General features: G+C 40.1%; 3 protein-coding genes across 3 annotated transcripts in view; 1 reads left to right on the top strand and 2 right to left on the bottom strand.

Annotated features, from left to right (window-relative positions):
• Positions 1 to 528: 528 nt before the first annotated feature.
• Positions 529 to 4,755, top strand: LOC108050612 (solute carrier organic anion transporter family member 1A1). Its single transcript, XM_017132377.1, has 5 exons — positions 529 to 740; positions 810 to 998; positions 1,758 to 1,914; positions 2,489 to 3,786; positions 3,855 to 4,755. Exons 1-5 carry the CDS (start codon positions 674 to 676, stop codon positions 4,640 to 4,642), a joined length of 2,499 nt encoding a protein of 832 aa, XP_016987866.1. The 5' UTR covers positions 529 to 673; the 3' UTR covers positions 4,643 to 4,755.
• Positions 4,756 to 5,154: 399 nt separating this feature from the next.
• LOC108050613 (pyrimidine-specific ribonucleoside hydrolase RihA) lies at positions 5,155 to 6,721 on the bottom strand. Its single transcript, XM_017132378.2, has 2 exons — positions 6,424 to 6,721; positions 5,155 to 6,150 (listed from the first exon to the last, which is right to left on the bottom strand). Exons 1-2 carry the CDS (start codon positions 6,646 to 6,648, stop codon positions 5,296 to 5,298), a joined length of 1,080 nt encoding a protein of 359 aa, XP_016987867.1. The 5' UTR covers positions 6,649 to 6,721; the 3' UTR covers positions 5,155 to 5,295.
• Positions 6,722 to 9,608: 2,887 nt separating this feature from the next.
• Positions 9,609 to 20,184, bottom strand: part of LOC108050577 (protein bunched, class 2/F/G isoform) — a 109,273-nt gene continuing 98,697 nt past the window's right edge. The window contains 2 exon segments of the mRNA XM_017132302.2: positions 9,609 to 12,004; positions 12,007 to 12,183. Coding sequence (XP_016987791.2) covers positions 11,714 to 12,004; positions 12,007 to 12,183 — 468 coding nt within the window. The 3' untranslated portion in view covers positions 9,609 to 11,713.

The following is a 20,184-nucleotide window of genomic DNA, read 5'->3' as shown; positions in this document are numbered from 1 at the left end:
TCAACGATTATTACTCATACGTACCGTTGCCTTTGATCAAAAAATAAATTCTAATTCACAATACTTGTAGTATAAGAATTTTTTACTTAAGCTTAAAATAAATGTTTTTTGCGTTATCCACTATATTGAATGGTGAGACTGAATTTGGTTTTGGACCGCGTAATCTACATATATAATGATGATAATCATCACATTACTTTGGAAATAAAATGATTAGTAAAATATTTTTCAAACAAATATAAATAAAATATTTTTCTGGAGTTTTAAAAACCATTCAGCATATGTGGAATCAAAAGCAAACAAATTTACTAATATCATATAATATTTAATTACGATCCTGCTCTACTATCAATGTTTAGACACTTGTTGCGCCAACATGTTGCCAGCAATCCAAGAGCAAGCGTAAGCGGCAGAAATAAAGTTGCAATTAAGAACCTAATGACGATAAGATAAGAACTTGCTTATCAGGCGATAAAGAGAGGAATTCGGTTCTGGGCAGGTGGAGCTCCTCAGTTTGCTCCCGTTTCTCCTTTCGAATAGACGTAAGTGTGGTCTTACCGCGGCTAAGATGCCATCGAACCAGGGCCACTAACTGAAGTAATCAAGAACCAACGCAACAAGCGAGTGAAGTGACGTGAAGTGAACACAAACGAATCCAAAATCGAATACGAATATGGCGCACAATACGCGCAACTCCGATTTATCGCAGATAGCGGTCAATGCCAACAATATACCCGATGGTGGGTGACCCAAAAAGCAGCACTATTGCATACCATTTATTGAGAATTTTATTTAATTTCCCCACCCAGACAGTGTCGATTGCGGGATCAAAGGTCTGGGCTGGTGCCGCGGTCCTGGCTGTCAGAAATACGCCAGGCTGCGCACCTTCGTCCTGGTCCTGGCCATCTCGGGAACGCTCCAGGGCGCCTGCGAATCCTACTTCCGCGTCTCGGCCAAACAGGCCGCCTTCCAGTTCGGCTACAGTCCGCTGCTAGTGGGTGAGTAAGCCGCATTATCGCAGAAATGGGAAAATGCCAACATGACCGGGGAAAGATAATGGAGGTGTTGGCCCGGTTCTACGTGGAGATTTTAGTTCTGTTATCAGTTTTGCGATATTGTTGACGATTGTCCGCGCTCTCTTGTGTCCACCTGTTTTTACTTGCTCGGAATGGACACACACAATAAGTTCTCTAAATAAACAACCAAAAATTTAATTAGTTTGTTTTGAATGGAATGCACCTTGACATTATCACAATTTAGTGCATATCATAAAACAATCGTTTATGACTTAAATAGTCAATTAATTTTTATAAATAGTTAACATACTATACATTGATACCTATAATCTACATATAATTTGCTGTCTATAATCTATAATTTAAATTGGAGTGCCACAGAAATTCCTAATTCCACAGCAGTTTAAATAAAAAAGTCTCTAGCATTGATAAATTGTTAGGTAGGTAATAAATATTCGTCATCGTTGGGAGAGAGGCAATGCGTAATCGCAGCAAAAGTTAACACGTATTAAACAGGTTTTTTGTCTTTCTTGGAAAGCAAAAAAAATTCTAAACGGAAGTGGCTTTCCCTCAATTAAAGGTAGGCTCTAGATATAGAAATATTATAGTCCACTGCCGCGTTACTCATACGTCATGTAGACCTACATGAGTGAGTTAGATAAGGCTTACCAGGGATTCACCAATACTTCAATGAAACGTCTGGAAGCTATATTTATAGATTTTCTATTTTTAAACCCACAGATTGGCTGCTGGTGGCCAGTGGATTGTTCCAGGCTGTATTTGCCTTGGCCTTTGCCTACTGGGCGGATGTTTTTCATCCCATCAAATGGCTGGTGGGAACTTTGATGCTGCAGGCAGTCACCTGCGTGGTGGCCGTGATTCCGTCTATTATTAACTTGTAAGTATCTTATAAAAGTGAACAGGGTAAAGCTAGCAATTAATTAATTTATCCAAGAAAGTAATATCCAACAAACAACAAACAAGAGAAATATATTTCAGAATAGAAAATTGAATGTCCGTAAAACCAAAAAATAATTAAAATACCAAAAAATGATTCAGAATCTAAGAACAACAGAAAAAAACTTAGATTTGCTTTTGACCAGTTTCAACCAGTACAAAATACATGTCGATAAAAGTGCGGTTCTTAATAAATAACTAACTAACTAACAATTATTTTAAAAAATGCTTTAAAAACCATTTCAACAATTGTTTCATTTATTTTGAATTTTCAATAAATTGTTAGATATTTGTCAAGTTTTAAATGCAATAGACCTTTGTATTATTATTAAAGTTATTTGTATTTCAACTTATTACTAAGCATATAAAAATATTTATATAATGACAGTTTTCCTAATTCTTAATTAGCTGTTTTAGAATTTGAATGAATATTACAAATTACGTGTAGTCTTGTGAATTTGAAATTTTTTGGATTAATTTACCTGTTTTTATAACTAACTAACAAACTATTTCAGTTCCGAGGGCGGCAAGGCAAAGGACGCCCTGCTGGATGCCAATCTGTGCGCCACGTCGCTGGCGCAGTTCCAGAAACTGACGCTGACCGAGTCGCAGAGCAGCAGCCTCACCCTGGCCATGCTCTTCGTCCTGCAACTGGCCCTGGGCATGGGTGGGCTGGCCTACTACACGCTGGGGGTCAGCTACATCGACGACAACTCCTTGTCGCAGGACAGTCCGGCGGTGATAGCGGCCATACTGGCAGCCCGCGTCTTCGGCCAGCAGGCCGGCTCCTTCCTCGTCCTGGGAGTGGGACTGACCAACGTGGGCTGGTGGCTCGGCTGGGTCGTTCTGGCTCCCTTCATCTTCGTGGGCGCCGTCATGCTGGGACTGTTTCCCAAGCGACTGCCCAAGACGGTCATCCACCAGGCCGCCCAGCGGATCATCGAGCAGTCCAATATGCGCCACTTCGGCAGCCAGTTCTCCACCTACCTGGACGACTCCGACTTCTGGCCGTCGCTGAGGAGGCTCTTCAACAACCGCCTGCTCATGTTCAACCTGCTGAGCCTGATGTGTGTGCAGAGTGCGGTGGTGAACTACGGGCTCCAGGAGGAGGGCTACCTGCAGAGCAGGTTCTTCCTGCCCTACAACGAGCAGGACGGCCTGACGGCGGAGTGGAGATCGGCGTTCGTGTCCTACTTCCTCAAGCCGCCGGTGATGGCGGTGGGAATGCTGGTGAGTGGCCTGGTCATCTCGAAGGCCCAGCTGTCTGCCCGCAAGATCACCGGCATCAACGTGACCCTCAGCCTCCACCTGGTGGCCATTTTCGTGGGCCTGATCTTCGTCAAGTGCGATGTGGGCGCCATTGCGGGCGTGGAGGGTGGCAAGTTAAAGCAGCCCTACTGCTCCAGCCAGTGCCTGTGCACGCCCACCGCCTTCATGCCCGTCTGCCCAGAGAACAGCTCCATCACGTACTTCTCGCCCTGCTATGCGGGCTGCACCAAAGAGACCTCCATCAACAGCTTCCAGCTGTTCGAGGGCTGCAGCTGCAGCGGCGACCAGTCGCTGAACGCCACCGGCCAGATGAGGGCCACCGCAGGAGCCTGCAGCGCCGACAGCTGCCAGTGGGCCATCATCGTCTTCCAGATCATGACCATTTCGGTGGCCTTCCTGCTGGGCGTGGGCACCATCGGCAAGACGCTGATCACCCTGCGGGCTGTCCTGCCCCAGGACAAGTCCCTGGCCCTGGCCTTCGAGCTGATGATCGTGGGCCTCTTCGCCTATGTGCCGGTGCACCTGAGCTACGACATTGTCACCCGTAAGTGCAGTGGTTCGCGGGCATTCGATGGAGGATGAACTAATCTTCTTTCAATCTTTTATCCAAAGGCTCCACCTGCGTTTATTGGGCGCCCAACTACGAGCGCTGTCTGCTGCGGGAGACGCCCAAGCATGGCAACATCCTGGACATCCTGACAGCCTCCTTGATCCTGGCCAGTGTGCTCTTCGACATTCTGGTGTATATCTTCGCCAAGGGATTGAATCTGTACAACTGCAAGGTGACGGACACCAATTACACGCCATCTCTGTATGCCCCCATTCCACACGAGGATGCGACTACGTCGCCGAGTGCTCCGCGCGGAGGAAGTCCCGTGACCACCACCACCACCTCCTCGCCCACGCAACGCAGGGATGCCCCCCAAGAAGCCCCAACACAGACTGCGGTCTTCAGGAATCCCAGTTCGGTGACGACCTCGTCGGGCGGGGCCCAGAGCATCGTGGAGCCCAACGAGAGTGGTGTCACCTACGCACAGGTCGTGTTCCCGCCAGACAGACGCAAGCCAGATGACGGCAGCACCAGTCCCAAGCGGTTGGCCGTCCCAGCAAACGTGCCATTGCACCTTCTCTCCGAGTCGGACGTTCGCAGTCAGTTGGGCAACCTGAAGTCATTCAATCCTCCCAAGCAGGAGGCCGACCTGGGTCGCGATACGGTTGACACCGATGACGTGGTGGTCACCCAACCACAAGCGCATGCCCAACCGCAGATCCAAGCAGTGCTTCCCCAGGTCCAACCTCAAGTGCAGGAGGAGAGCTCGCCAACTATCACAGAACCACAGCCAAACCACCAAGGGCGACCGGATGACCCCAGGCCACAAAGCCCTGAAACGGATTTCTAAAGGGACCGAGGCCACACAAAGTATTCTAAACTGTTTTTACAACATTCCCTAGCTTAAGATCCAATGTGCCAAGACAAATCACTTGAACAAATAAATTTATTTTTCAATCCATAGTGAGGCCATTTAACTGTGGGATTGATAAGGGATATGGTTTTTTTGGGTTTTATGTGAAGGGTTTTTATTTATTTTATAATAAAGACCATCGGCACAAATTTAAACTTATTGTTATTTTGCTAGTCACCTTGACTTAGGATCTAGTTACTTACATCTTTAAATAATTTGTTCTTTTTTTGTAAATTTATGAGTTTTCTTTTAACTTTTATGAATGGTATTTTGAAAGTAATAAATATGAATTATACTGGGTTGAGAAATTCTTCGATAGTATTATAAAATGTAATTAAGTAAGTATTTCGTATTGATGGGGAAGATTGTGTCATAAACGGATAATCTAATCATTGGTCCTTTGAGATATATCAGAAGAAAGTTTATGTTAAGGAAAAATTTGTTCTCGATTCAATATTTCATAAATGTATACATATATATTTTCTTCTTCAAATAACAGAAGAGTAGAACACGTTGATAGTTTTTATTGTACTATTATGCTTTATAATTGTGTTTACTGTGTGAACCTTGACTACAGTGACCAATAAATATTACACATTGTGTAAACTTTTTAATGGATTACTGACATTTGTATGTTCCTGCTCGCAGAGCTTTGAGATATCCGTTTGTGGAAGGAATCCCGTCCAGGATAAGACAGTGCGAAATGGCTCCCTGTTCAAATGGGTAATGATCCGCACATTGGTCTTCTTACCATGGATGGAATCCACCCGACGACCTCGCAGATGATCCAGCACCATCTGCCCACGGGTGTGAACCCCGGATAGTTCCACAGTGGCATGGTACTCCAACTGCTCGGCAATAATTGCCTTTGGGAAGAGATATGCGGCAGCAAGGGCGGCGTCGGGAAAGCCACCTGGCACCATAATTGCTCGCTGCACTCTGGTCATCAGCTCCACAAAAGGATGGTCTGCAGAGCCCAAGACGTTCAGTCTCCAGTCGAGGGTCAAGATAAAGTCTTCAGCGATGCAGGGTTCCCAGGGCAGGATTACCGCTGGCTCCTTCAATCGCTCCAAGGTTGTGTGTGCTGCCTCGGGATCCATCATGAAATTAAACTCGGCGCACTTCATTACGTTGCCCCGGCCGTAGATGTTTCCTCCCATGATGTGCACCTCTCCAATCTTCTCCAGAAAATCATTACCATAGAGGTTAATGCAGTTGACAAAGTTAGTGAGTGGTCCGCAAAGCAGGAAGTCAACTTGTTTCGGATGCAAGCCGGCCAACCGATACATGGCGTTTACGGCGTGCTCCTGCTGCAGTTGACCCTGCAGATCTTTAACATCCGGATAGTTTCCCACATCCTTAAAGCCATCGATGCCATGGAAGGGCGAAGTGTCCAGCCAAGTTCGAGGTACTATAGGATTTTCGCAGCCCTTAAAAACTGGTACCTATATTTGGAAGAATAAGAATTAAGTTGAAGGAATAGCAATGACCAAAAATAATTATTATTTTGGAAATTTTACACTAACAGCAAAATCCTTTTATACTTAAAAAAGAAGCATAATATTAAAAACATTACCCTGCGTATAATAATATATTAAAACATTTTATAAAATTATAATTTTATAATTAAAATAAATGTACAAAATAGTGTATAACAGTACTTCCTGTCATACCTTTTAAATGTATCAAGATATGACTGTCATAATTTAGAGACTTACATCTCGCCTCTCCAGTAATTTGAGTATTCTTAAGGCATTCTGGGCTCCATTCTCCACATCCGTGTTGCCTTGGACACAAGTTATTGCAACGAGTTTGTACCGTTTTCCTTCTGGTAAGGACAACTCTTCTCCCCTAAGTAACATAGCCAGGGCCCAAGCATCATCCGATCCGATGTCGCAGTCAAAGACCACCAAGCGTTCCAAACTACTTGATTCGTTGTCCATGATTGTGATACTGAATAGTCGTCATTAACTTTTAAATGCTTTCAGAAACCACGTTTTGCGGTTAAATACATAGGCTTACAAAAAAAAGAATATACGATAAATCGCGGGGTTTCCTGCAATATAAATATACTTTTTATCAGTCGTCTAATAATACACTTCAAAACATGGGGGGTTTTAAACCCTAAAATATTATGTTCGGACATTATTTAACGAAAAAGGTATTAAAGCTATCTAAATAAAACTTTCTAAAAAGTCTTATTTATATAGCAGGTAGTGCATATATATGTCGTATCGGGTCGGATCAGACGACTCTATACTATAACTCCCACTGAAAAAATAAATTTAAACTACCTCTCGACTCTCCTGGTGAAGCTGATCAATAATATAAATACTTTACAGAGTCGGATATGTCTCCATCACTGAAATTATAATACCCTCTGTAAGGGTATAAAAATTAGAATGTCCTTGTTTTTTACTTCGAGATATAATATTTAATTTTATAAGAATTCAGTCCTCTATTTTATATAAATGCCATTGAATGGAAGAAGAAGTACATTTTACAAGTAGTAAATTAGGACCCTTTTACGAAGTGTAAAATGTACTTCTAAAAAATTGGTGCACACTTTTTGGCTGGTTTCAACGTATGTACAAGTTGTTTAAGTTATGTATATTCAGTGAAGATATACTTCTCTGTATTTTAAATTTGTTATAGTGTAAAATAGCAATATAGTAATTACATTATTCCACAAAAAAAAGAACATCGAGTTATAACAAACTTTTCCCCCTAAAAAGTATCTAAATCCAAAATAAAATTATAAGCAAATAATAAATGAGTACAATTTGTAAAACTATAATTTTTAAGGGGTAGCGATAAACCCAATTTAATGATCAAGACTTTATATTTTCTTTAATAAATTCATATTTGTTCGTCTTTTGGCTGACTACAGGTTGGACAGAATTTGAGATATTAAAGTATATATGTACTTTATGAAAACTGTATTTTTCTTTTTTACGTTTTTTTCCCCGAAATGGTATGATGTTGTATCATATAAGTTAAATAACTGATAGGTATTCTCATAAATCATCGAAAACCACTAGATTTAGCTGATTTGATCCTATTTTTCCTATTACAGCAAGGATATAGTCGTCCTAAAGCCAAATTTCTTAACGCTTTAAGTTTTTATGGTTGCACCTTTTAAACGCGAATAATTAATGATTAATTTGGAATATTATCTGAAAATGTTTGTAGTTTGTAATATAAAACTTTCTTTAAAAAAATGCTATACAAATATTTATTTTTAAACTATTATTATACCCTTGCAGAGGGTATTATAATTTTGGTCAAAAGTGTGCAACGCACAGACATCTCCGACCCTATAAAGTATATATATTCTTGATCAGGATTACCTCCTGAGTTGATATAGCCATGTCCGTCTGTCCGTCTGTCTGTCCGTCTGTCTGTCCGTCTGTCTGTCCGTCTGTCTGTCCGTCTGTCTGTCCGTCTGTCTGTCCGTCTGTCTGTTTCTACGCAAACTAGTCTCTCAGTTTTAAAGCTATCGAGTTGAAACTTTGCACACAGCCTTCTTTCCTTTGCACGCAGTATATAAGTCGGAACGGCCGGGATCGGCCGACTATATCCTATAGCTGCCATATAACTGATTGATCGGAAATGTCATAACTTTGGTGTTTGTTAAGTTAGGAAGTTGGGATTTTCTATGGGTTTTATTTTTGGCCAATCAATCCGACCTACCAAAGTTCATAAGGATCGACCGACTATATCTTATAGCTGCCATATAACTGAACGATTGGAAATGCTATAACTTTGGTGTTTTTAAAGTTAAGATGTTGGGATTTTTTTTGAGTATTAAGAATGCATCATATGAATAATTTTGGAGAATATAATTTACAGAGTATTCTGCAAGGGTATATCAACTTCGGCTCCGCCCGAAGTTAGCTTCCCTTTCTTGTTTTTAAATTACTTTTAATATATGGACAGCGCCCTATCCCTATCTTTTGTTCCAAAGACTCTCTTAAACAAGAAAGGAAAGCTAACTTCGGGCGGAGCCGAAGTTGATATACCCTTGCAGAATATTCTGTAAAATATATTCTCCAAAATTATTCATATGATGCATTCTTAATACTCATAAAAAGTCCCAACTTCCTAACTTTAAAAACACCAAAGTTATGACATTTCCAATCGTTCAGTTATATGGCAGCTATAAGATATAGTCGGCCGATCCGTATGAAATTTGGTAGGTCGGATTGATTGGCCAAAAATAAAACCCATAGAAAATCACAACTTTCTAACTTTACAAACACCAAAGTTATGGCATTTCCGATCAATCAGTTATATGGCGGCTATATGATATAGTCGGCCGATCCTTATGAAATTTGGTAGGTCAGATTGATTGGCCAAATATAAAACCCATAGAAAATCCCAACTTCCTAACTTTACAAACACCAAAGTTATTGCATTTCCGATCAATCAGTTATATGGCAGCTATAGGATATAGTCGGCCGATCCCGGCCGTTCCGACTTATATACTGCGTGCAAAGGAAAGAAGGGTGTGTGCAAAGTTTCAATTCGATATCTTTAAAACTGAGAGACTAGTTCGCGTAGAAACAGACAGACGGACAGACAGACGGACAGACGGACAGACGGACAGACGGACAGACGGACAGACGGACAGACGGACAGACGGACATGGCTATATCAACTCAGGAGGTGATCCTGATCAAGAATATATATACTTTATAGGGTCGGAGATTTCTCCTTCACTGCGTTGCACACTTTTGACCAAAATTATAATACCCTCTGCAAGGGTATAAAAACAACAAAATTTCTGAATCCCAATAAAAGCACCCATTCGCTCGATGTTTTTGATAAATAAGAAGTCAATGACAGGGTTATTTTGGTTTTCAATATAGTTTTATTTTTTCCTTTATTTTAATATAGGTTGTTTGCAGTTATTTGTTTAGATTTATTTTAATTATTTTTGCGCTTACAAACTAATTAATAAATTAATAGTTAGCTTAAAAAGAGGCTTAAATTGTAAAACTCATAGAAGAAAAACTAAACATGAAACGCGTGAAGATGGGTTTCTGAATTGCATATAAAAATCATAAAGGGGAAATACTTTCAACAGAATTACTAAGGGTTCGTCCGTCCGTCTGTCTGTCCAAAATGTCCTTCTGTTGGGTTGGCCCCGTAGACTGCTAGTTTTGGGCACTTCAGCTGGAGTATTATTTTTGGTTTTACTTCACACTTTAGTCATCATTCATTATGATTGGTCCTCACCTATGTGGGACATTAGTTTTTAGTGTTTTCCACGCTAGCCTTAGACAATTTGAGTCTCCGCAGGCTGCATTGTGTGTGGCATTGGGTCTTTGGGGCAGGATCTTATTCCTGCCCCCAAATGAGTGCACTTGGGCATTACAAAACTTGGCGTCTACGGGGCGGTCAACTTCGGACAGGGACAACTTTGGGAGGCGAGGGATCTCCTCTGGAGCTTTGCCCTTTAGTTATTCACACTTCCATCTAATAGCTGCAGCAGTTCAGCTTCTTTTCATGAATCATCTTTATGGGTTTGTCTGTCGTAGAGTGCGGGGTGGGTAACGAAAAAGAAAATGTGGAGAAAATCCTATAACAGATTTCGTATAAACATCGAGAAATTTTCAAATTAAGATTAATGCAAATTAACGACTAAATAATTATAACAAAAATAGGACGAGTTTTTCTTCATCTTAAAAATGTAGCTTTTCATCTTGTTAATTTCGTGCTTTCATATTCTTTGCATTGGATCTTCATCATCGTGACTTTAGAAGTTGGTTCTCAATTTTAGTTTTTAGTTTTACACAATATTTACAGATATATTTGGGTTTTTTTTGTTTTGCAGATAGTTTAAGAGTTTAACAATCAATTTTGATAAGCTTTCGTTTTGTTTGGTTGTTGTTCTTTTTCTTGTTTTTGAATAGCTATACATTCTTTAAAATATAGCTTGAGAGTATACTATAATTACTACAATTTTCTACGTGTTTTGTTATCGCTTTGTTTAATTTGAAACATATTCATATATATGATGTAGTTAATATTTGCTGTTGTGTTTTTTTTACAGTAAAAGTAGTAATTAAAAGTAAATTATAAAAATAGCAGCTGGCCTTTTCTTGTTTCATTAAATTGTATTTGTATTTATCGATCAAAGTTGAATATGTTTGGAAATTTGAATCCTACTTTCCTGTCCTTTACTTCTCTTGTTTGCTTATGTTTTTTACAATTTACATCTTATGTCTCTGACTGCACAATGCAAATTATCACATATTTTTTCAATAAATTTCCCTTCTGTCCTTTCTTTCTTCTGTTTGTTTTTCCTGGCACTCTATTTGACTTTATCGATTTGTATTTCTGCTGATGTTTTTCCTCTGGCTAAAATTCTACTTTCCTCAAGTATTGTTTTGCAGCCAGTCCAGTAAGTGGTTGTGTTTTTCTGGGTGTGTTTGTTTATGATTTTCATGATTTTATTTGTAGCGTTATAAACGTGGAAACAAACGGGTAAACAAAAATAAAAAGTATTAAACAAAAAGTGGAAGCGCAGCAGCGCAATGTTAAAAGAGCTCCTATACTCGTTTGAGTTAACAGCGGACGTTAACAGCGCCAGCCGCAGTCGCTGTTAGCGTGCAGTCTATCTGTGTGCTTTATATGGATGCGTGTGTACATGTGTGTGTGTGGGTGGGTGTAGTCTGTGTGTGTGTGTGTTAAACAAATATCACAATCGAGAAATTAACAAAACGGCGGCTGCAGCAGCTTAACAGCCAGCAACAACATAACAGTCCCTAACCGCAGGTTAGCCTAACATGATCTTAACATGTTGGCATCTCCGCCGCTGCTGTTGTTGTTGTTAGTGGCCTAATACTTTCGCTGCTCTCCTCGGCCCCGTCTCCTTGGCTAAGAAAGAGACCAGGCTGAGTTTACATTACGGTTTTCATTCTTAAAAACGTTCATTTTCCCCCACTTTCTAAGGCGTGGGCGCTTAAAAAACAAACACTGTGTTTTGGGCCACAGCACAGCTTAGGACATGGGACCGTTTGCTGTGGGTACCGCTGCTGCTGACGTCACCTGCTGCTGCTCCACCGCCACCGCTGACTTGACTGCACTGCCGCCGTTCTCGGCGCTGCCGTTGGGAATGGTCGTGGGCGCCACTGCGGACGCTGGGCTGGTGGCAACTCCCGTTACCGCTCCGGCGGCCACCTGGCCGCCCTGCGCTGCCTGACCCGCGGCAGCGGCAACGGCACTCTGTACCGCCGGCGCCGCCTGAATGGCGGGCGTGGCCGGGGGGCGGCCACTGCCGCTGGCTGCTGACTGCCGGCGATCTGGAGCTGCATCTGCAACTGCTGCAGCGTCTCCTGCGGGATGTTCGACTTGAGAATGTTGTTCTCCAGCTCCAGCTTGTTGATCTTGTCCATCAGCTCGGATATGCGCTCCTTCAGAACTTCCACCTCCTCGCGCACCGCTATCATGAGATGCGACTTGACCAGATCCTGAAAGTTAAGAGAGGACAGAGTATTCATAAGTAAGTTGTTGAACTCTGGGTTTGACTTAGCTTTATTAATATTTATGATATCAATTAATGTCTAGCTAAAATTAGCAATGTTGCAATATTTTTTTATAGTTCTAGTATATGACAAAAACAATCACATTTTAACTGAACCACATCGCAATTTAAGGGACTTTATCTGCGGTTTTTAAGCCCTTTGTAATCATCTCTATTTACCCAGCGGATTTGCAGTGCCCCACTGTTAGTTCAGCTCAACTAACATCCTGTTGCCACTTGCAAGAGAGCTTAACATGGGGCTGACTCACTGCAGAGATTTAACATGGCCCACGACTTCTCTGGCCATTCATAAATCACATTTTCTGCCAGCGGCGGCCAATGTTTGCCCAATGTGGCGTGTTCACTTTATTTGCCGTGTAAATGTAAATGGTTCCCCGAAGAATCAAATGCTTTCGTGTCATTGTCAATGCCACAGCTGCAGAACACGTCATCAAAAACGAAACCAAACCGAAACAGCACACAACATCCATGGCTCACCTGACTGGCTGCCCCATGCACCTTATGAAAATTTAATAAACCCACTAAAGAGGCGGAAAGTCGAAAGGAAAACGCGTGCAGGCGAATAGAATAATCGCACAGGCGTTTGTTCGTTTCTGTGCATTTAACGGCACGTGTTCGTATGATTTGCCCCCATGTTTGATGTGAAATGTCAATAGAGCGAATGCTCATGGGCGGAAAAAGGGGGAGGAAAGGCTGCCTGCGGCAGTTCCGTTTCACGAAAGAGTTTTCTTTCTTTCTCGACTCTCCACTGCGATCTCTATAAATAGTCAGCTCGTATGCTTTCGTCGTCTTCACTTTCAACAATTTCTTTCGACATTTTCTTGTCTCTGTGGCCTGGTTTTTTCAGGCACCACAAAAAATAAAAGTTGAAAGTGAAAATCTTGCAAAGAAAAAATATATAATCAGCAAAAGGATATGGATACGTAAAAGCGTATTAAAAAATCCGGCATGTCATTATGAAAAAACGTTGAAAAAGTAATAAAAATGCCCAAAATAAAGATCTAATTAAATAAAGAACTCTGAACCGAGCGACGCCATACTCATTAGTCATACCTCAAGTGTGTTACTATATACAGTAGCAATATATCTAAAGAGCATGAGCATGAGGCATGGAAACCCATCGGAAAGTCGCATGTTCTGGCACCAGTGCCAAAAACAATCGTAAGAAATTATATTTTGCACGTTTTTCGCCTGTTTCGAGGCAAGCTAATAAATAATTTTATAAAAATACAAAAATATATTTTTAGACCCACACACATTCCCTCGCTTGACCAATCAATAAGTGAAAAAATTACCAAAATTAGAAGTCAACGAAAAAAGAAGATTTGATAAATCTCGTAGCAGACAGGAATCGGTTAACAAAAAAGGCAACTGACAACAATAGGAACCGCATTTAACGAATGCAAACCGGTTGATACCGCTTCGACTTGTTAACAATGAGGTGCAAAAAGCACAAAAATAAACGAACGCAAAATATGGCATATAAGGGAGAGCCCATATCATTAAATTGTTGTTCAAAAACTAAGGCAGGTGTGCCCCTCGATTTCTGTTTTTCTACCACTTTTCTTGGCTCTATCAGCTTTTTGCACCATCTCAAGGGGATTAGAGAAAATCTCGGCAGATAAGCTGGCTCAGGGGTTACTTCCTAAAAAGATAACTCCGGTTCAGGTAAGTGAAATAGATGGGCAGGCACTTTAGAGAAAATAAATGCTAATTATACACACTCGGGCCGAGATACACACACCACAGAAAAGAGAGACCTCTGCCCCGGAGAAGCGGGTTGGGTTGGCTGGTGCCTTCTGGGGTCAGGTCACGCGCTTCTCCTGAGGTATCTCTGCTCTCGAAGTCTCATGCAGTTCTCAGTTCGTTTTTTTTTCGGTTGCATTTCTCAAACAAACATGGCGGCCACCGCGTTGAGGTTTTTTGTACACTTGTCGGGGGTCCTTAGGTAGAAATTATATTCCTTTGTTGTACAGAACAAAGGACCAACTCCTCTTCTCTTTTTTTTTGTTCAAGCGAAGGAAGTGGCGTCTCATTTCTTCCACTAAGATTTAGTAATTGTTCAGCGAAAATAAATTGACAAGTGACAGCACAAATAACGTTTCTTTTTTTTTTTGGGTTGCCTTAGACGACATTGAAAAGTCGCCAGCAAATCGCCACGAAAACGCGCGCAGCCTCACGAAATTCAAAAAAAATCAATAGAATTGCATCTAGTCAAGGTAAACTGGGGGTTTTTTCAAGGGGTTTTGCGAGGTATACATACTTTTGCATTGGGCACCATCACATAGCAGGGGCTGTCGTAGCCCTTCTGCCAGATCTCGTAGAGCCAATTCTCTGGCTGGCGGAGCGACATTGTGCCCATCATATTTGGCGTTGGATTTTTGGGTTTAATCGGGGGTTATAAGAATAATATATTTTTGGTATCTTTTTTCGGAGACTTTCTTCTCCCACTGTCGTCGCACTTTTCAAATATTTCAGTCGAATCACAGTTGAGTAAATGTATTTCTGTATTTTCACTTATTTTCTTTCTTTCTTGTTTTTTCTGGCCTTTTTCGGGCTGTGTTTGTATGGCAAAAGTTTAGCAATAACTGAATTCGCTGCTTAGCTTTATGTGAGATTTTCGAGACCGGCGCAGAGCTTTTGCGATATTGGAGCTTTTCTCGATTCAATTTACTGCTTTTAGCGATTTGCGTCTGCTTAAACGAATTAATATAATTCACGAGTGAGTTTCTGGTTGGCTTGTTTTTTTTTAGGTGGTATTAAAAGTAATTGCTTTAGCAGTGTATTTTTTTATTTTAGTATATAAAAACTGAGGCCAATTCTGTGCTGGCGATGTGGCGTGTTGCGAGCGGAACTGGCGACTGAACGTCTGCGTGCAATTAGCGCGGATTTTATATAAAATGGCAGAGGCTTTGAGTCAAAGAGAGCGCTCTCTCTCTCACTGCGCACCCACTCAGCGGCTCTGCACTCTCTTCTGTATCCGTATCTGTATCTGGCCGTCTGTCCATCAGCATTCGCATTTGCCAGATACAGAGATACTGAGATACTTGGACTCTCTGTTTGTTTTGACGCACCACTCTTCCCCCTTGTTTTCTCATCAATTTACAAAGACTTCTACTATGTATATATATATATTTGACTTTGGGCCTGCTCATTTGCCAAAATGTTTGACTGAATTTCTGAACTGCCAGCCAGCCGGTTTTTTTGTTATTTAAAAAAATATACATACATTTGTTTTTTTAGCCACTGCGACGCAAAAACTTTACGACACTTTTGTTTATCACTCGCCTCGCTCACCCTCTCTCCCGCTCGCTCTTTTATTTTGTTTTATTTCTTTATATTTTTATTTTTTGGAGAGACGTTCTTGTAGATACTTTTTCGCTTGCCACGCGGTGGTTTTCGATTACTTCGGCATTTCTTCGGGTGGGGTTGGTTTTCTTACCTTTTGCGCATTGCGTTTTCCCCCTAACCGAATTAAGTCGGTTCAAGTAAACAGTAAACAAAATTCCTCGATAAAATTCAAAACTTTACATAATTATGTCGCGGAACTGTCAGGGTAGCAATTGCGGATAATCGTTTTGGTTTTTATAAGAGCAAAATTCAAAACCACATTAGTTTTTCAGTATACTTTTTGATAAATCAATAGGTATAATCAGGCAAAGAAAATACAAATTATTTGTAGGACACATAACTTGTATGATTTTGGTTTAAAAAACGCTATTAGACAATATATTTTTTCGCTGTTAAAGAAGCTAGCATTTTCTGTATTAATATTATTGTATAAACACCTAGCCTTGACACACAATTGAATCTCCTTTTGCCAATGACACATTGCTGAAAAAATTCAAGGGCTTCAAAAAATAGGAGCGGGAAAACTAAAGAGCCCGCAGAACAAAATGTAAAAAATAAAACAAAAACGAGCAGAACATGAACGGAACGTATCGATTTCATGCGCTTGTTGAAGGAAGCGCTTTCTGTCAATCCATACACGCCAGCCATATAGATTTCGATCTATATAGGAACCAGCCATAAGCTTGACGAACGGCATGCAACGCATCAACAACAAATTGTTTAACAAAAAACGAAGCAAACATCCGCGTTAAAAATTATAAAAGACAAAAACAAAAAGAAAGGAATATTTTTAATAGCCACCGCAGCCGGAGAAAACAGCAATTAAATGCACATTTAAATAAAGAAATGACATGCTGTAAAATAATAAGTCAACAATCGCCGGGTTGCTAGGAAGAGAAGTTTCTTAATTGCTACGCAAACTGCGTAGATGGAATAGAGTAGGCATTTCAATGGATTGGGCGGCTGTGGTGGGGAGTACTGGGTTGGGGTTTTGGGCGGAGGAGTTGAGTTTCGGAAGTAAGAGAGTGTTAAGTGAAAAGGGGCGTTTGCTTAAGTTTTTTTAAGGAGTTGCTAATTGCTTTATTGAAGAAAACCCATTCCGGATGTTTAAAACTTAAAAAATAACAAAAGACTTTCTAATGACTTACAATAAAAAAAATACTTTCAAGACGGTCACATAATGCCTAGGATAATGTGAAAGAAGTTTCAGATGTTCAATATTTTTAGTTAGGTCTTACATAAATTGATAAGTTATCAAGTATTTTAAATTTAAAAGTTTTTTTTTAGCGATAATATAAAAAGTTCGACTAGCTTATCATTGATATCAGCCAAAGTATTTTCCGTTTATCAGTTTTACCTTATCTAAGCTCTAGAAAATAGCAAACGAAATCTGAAATCTTGTCAATCAATTCGGAAAATTCCAAAAGCTATTCAACAAAATTTTCCTATGCGGCTGGCTAGTGTCAGTTCTAACAGCATTTCTGTACACTCAGATTTTGCGTGCATTTGTTGACGACTGTATATGTAAACAATATTCATTAAAGTGCCACATATATTGCATACAAATTCAAGCAACAAAAACAATGCACATTCTTTGTTTCTGTATTTGTGTTTTGAATCAACAAATGAAAATTTCGAAATCGTCGCCGCGTCTGGCAATCAATAAAAATTGAAACGCAACAGAGGGGGTGGTGCGAGCGAGAGGGAGGCCGAGATAGAGCGAGCGAGCAACAATAACAAGTCCTAATGTTTTGTAATAGACTGACCACATCCCAAAAAGGGGCGATAGAAGGGGGGTCAGCGGTGGAAATCATCACCCCCTCCTATTTTCACGTTCATAATAAATTTGTACACATGCGGAAAAGTTATAAAATATTTGAAAAATCAGAAAAATAAAAAGTCCGTGTCGGGGAGAAAGAAAAGGCGTGAGGAAAATTACAGCATTTCTGTTGTTGACTTCGATGTTGATTTTCGCACGCCCCCAACACGTGTTCGCATGTGTTGGTTTTTAATAGGTGTGGCGGCGTAATTTGTAATGTGAAGATATATATCGATCAAATATAAAATTTAAATATAAAATCATCGTTTTCAGTATAATAATACGCATTGACCAAAAAGCTTGTATTCATATCATAGCTACAGAATCTTCTTATAAATCGGCAAGTTATGATCTAAATGTCGATGTTTTCACAAATTTAATACCGATACTAATATAGATATCACGCTAGCGTTTTAAGCGTTTTTTCTCAGAGATGAAGGGCGTGTCTTGGCTGTAAAACAATTAATTCTGATTCATTTAGCGGCGCGTGTCAAATTTATAGATGATGTTAAGAGGAAAGTTCGCGTTTTGAGTGTGGGAAAATTTCTAAATTTTATGACAATTGTTGGTGTAGATAGTTTGGCTGGACTTTGAGGCGAGTTGAACGAGTTTTAATTGGATTCCATAGACCCAAGTGTTGATAAGATAGGTTGTTATCGCGGTATAAAACCTACAACAACCGCCTGACAGGTTGTCTAAGTTGCAGTCCTCGAAAACAGAGCTATAAAATTAAGCCGAGGGAGCGGGGGTACAGGAGTACAAAGTGAGTCGTCGCGCAGTCTCCGACATAATACACAATCCATAACAAATGTGGTAGCCAAAGGTGCACCCATAACACGAAGGGGGTGTGTGTTGTGTGTGGGGCAAGGGAAAGGTGCGACAGACAGTCTCAGACCCAGTGGAAATTTACAAGTGTTTTTTTACTGAGTCTGCCAGTCGGACAGAAAAGGAGGGACATAAGCCAGATTGACAAAGAGACTGGCAGTTGAAAAATTTTATTTATTATTAATTTCACATTTGAGGTAACCATTCGTATATCATTTGAATGAGTTTTGAAGAGGTTAAGATCTCAAGAGGAGATGCTCAAGATCTCAGCGGAAAATTATTCAAATTTCTTGGTAACTTTCCTAAGGCCATATATAAATTAAAGGGATTTTCATTAAAAAGTAAATATTAATAGAAAAACAAATTCCTTTTTTAGGTTTTTTCCACTAACCTAAGGGAATCTATTTTTCAATCTGTTCTTACAAGTTCCCAAATAATATCAACCAAATCTCGACAATCCACTCTATCTTTTCCAAGCATTTTTTCCCATATCCATTACATTTTTAAACTATTCTTTTATTACACTCAATATTTGTTTTCCAGTAAATTTATTGAGCTCGTTGAGAAATTCCATTTTTTACTTTAGCCAATCGACAGAAAACGTTTTGATTAGTGATTTCCTTATATTGAAAAGGAAAAAAAAACATTTGCGTGTGTCTCCCAGTATCAGTATCTGATAGATACAATTAGACAATTACAACTGACTGACGGCTAGATACAAATTGATAAGCTCTTTGTAAACTGGCTGGCAATAGGATCCCCTGCCCCCAATTTTTTCCACGTGCGATCTAAACGAGACACGCGCCAGTCAAAAATATATAGAAAATTAATGGCTATATGTATAAACTATCTTTGCCCAGATTTATATAAATGATTACAAATATTTCGTATATATAAATTCAAACAAGCCTACGCAATATTCAAAAATGTTCTTTGGACACAACAATATTCTTATAAATAGTTTATCGCCTGAGATTTTTCGTTTTATTTGAGGTAAACAAACTTAGATGATTTTGTAGGAGATAAAAAGGTGGTTTCGTCCAGAATTCAGTACAATGTGTTTGTTCTTTGGACACGCGAATCACGCAAGAGGTGATCTGGGATGAGCTGGCTGATAAGGAAACACATTAATTAAGTGAATCGCAATTAAAGATGTCCGCACAGTTCAGTTAGACAAAAAGGCGAACTGATAAGGGGCATAAAAAGATGAGTTGATAGTGCTTCAATTTTTAAACTAAGAAATGCCTTTTAGAATTTTTCGTTTTTGATTTGCTTTTAATGAATTTCAATTGTCGGCCATTTAGCAGCCAGGCATACGTCAGCAGCTGTGAAACAACAAAATTGAATAAAAATCAAAATAAACAAAGAATTTTCTGTTGAGTTCAGTCTGCTTAGAACAAGTTTTGTTTGTGATTAGCTGGCATTTGCTTATATACTTTGATAAGCACATTTGGTAGTTCCGTTTTCATTTAGAGCTGCCTGATAACGGCCTTTTCTGTGTTGAGTGGCCAAGGGAACACCTTGAAGCAATAGTCAAATACACATACTTATTTGTGTATATAACGGCCAGTGTACTAGTCCAAGCAGCTGTCTGTCAACATGTCCATCAAATGGTTTCCCTTTCTCGACTATGACAAACATTTGTCTGGGACGTTATTTGGCACAAGCAAAAAAAATGTATTCGATTTTCGGAAATTGCAAACAGATGATCGACAGGTGTGGCGTGATCGGCAAAAAAGGTGAGTGAAATTAGGAAAGCCTGGGAACTGTAATCAGGGAGGGCAGCAAAAAAGCAAATACACGGGGGCTGAAGTTGGTCAAGGAACTATTTGTTTAGAGGTACATGGAAAACCAATTTTCAACGAATTATGCTCTCTCTCCGAGTATGGAAATTATATGTGAGCAGTACAATTCATTTAAATTAAAAAACAA

This window comes from Drosophila rhopaloa, unplaced genomic scaffold (genome assembly GCF_018152115.1).
Source record: "Drosophila rhopaloa isolate 14029-0021.01 unplaced genomic scaffold, ASM1815211v1 contig_2, whole genome shotgun sequence".
NCBI classification, from domain to species: Eukaryota; Metazoa; Arthropoda; class Insecta; order Diptera; family Drosophilidae; genus Drosophila; species Drosophila rhopaloa.
This window is presented reverse-complemented; position numbering and strand designations above follow the sequence as displayed.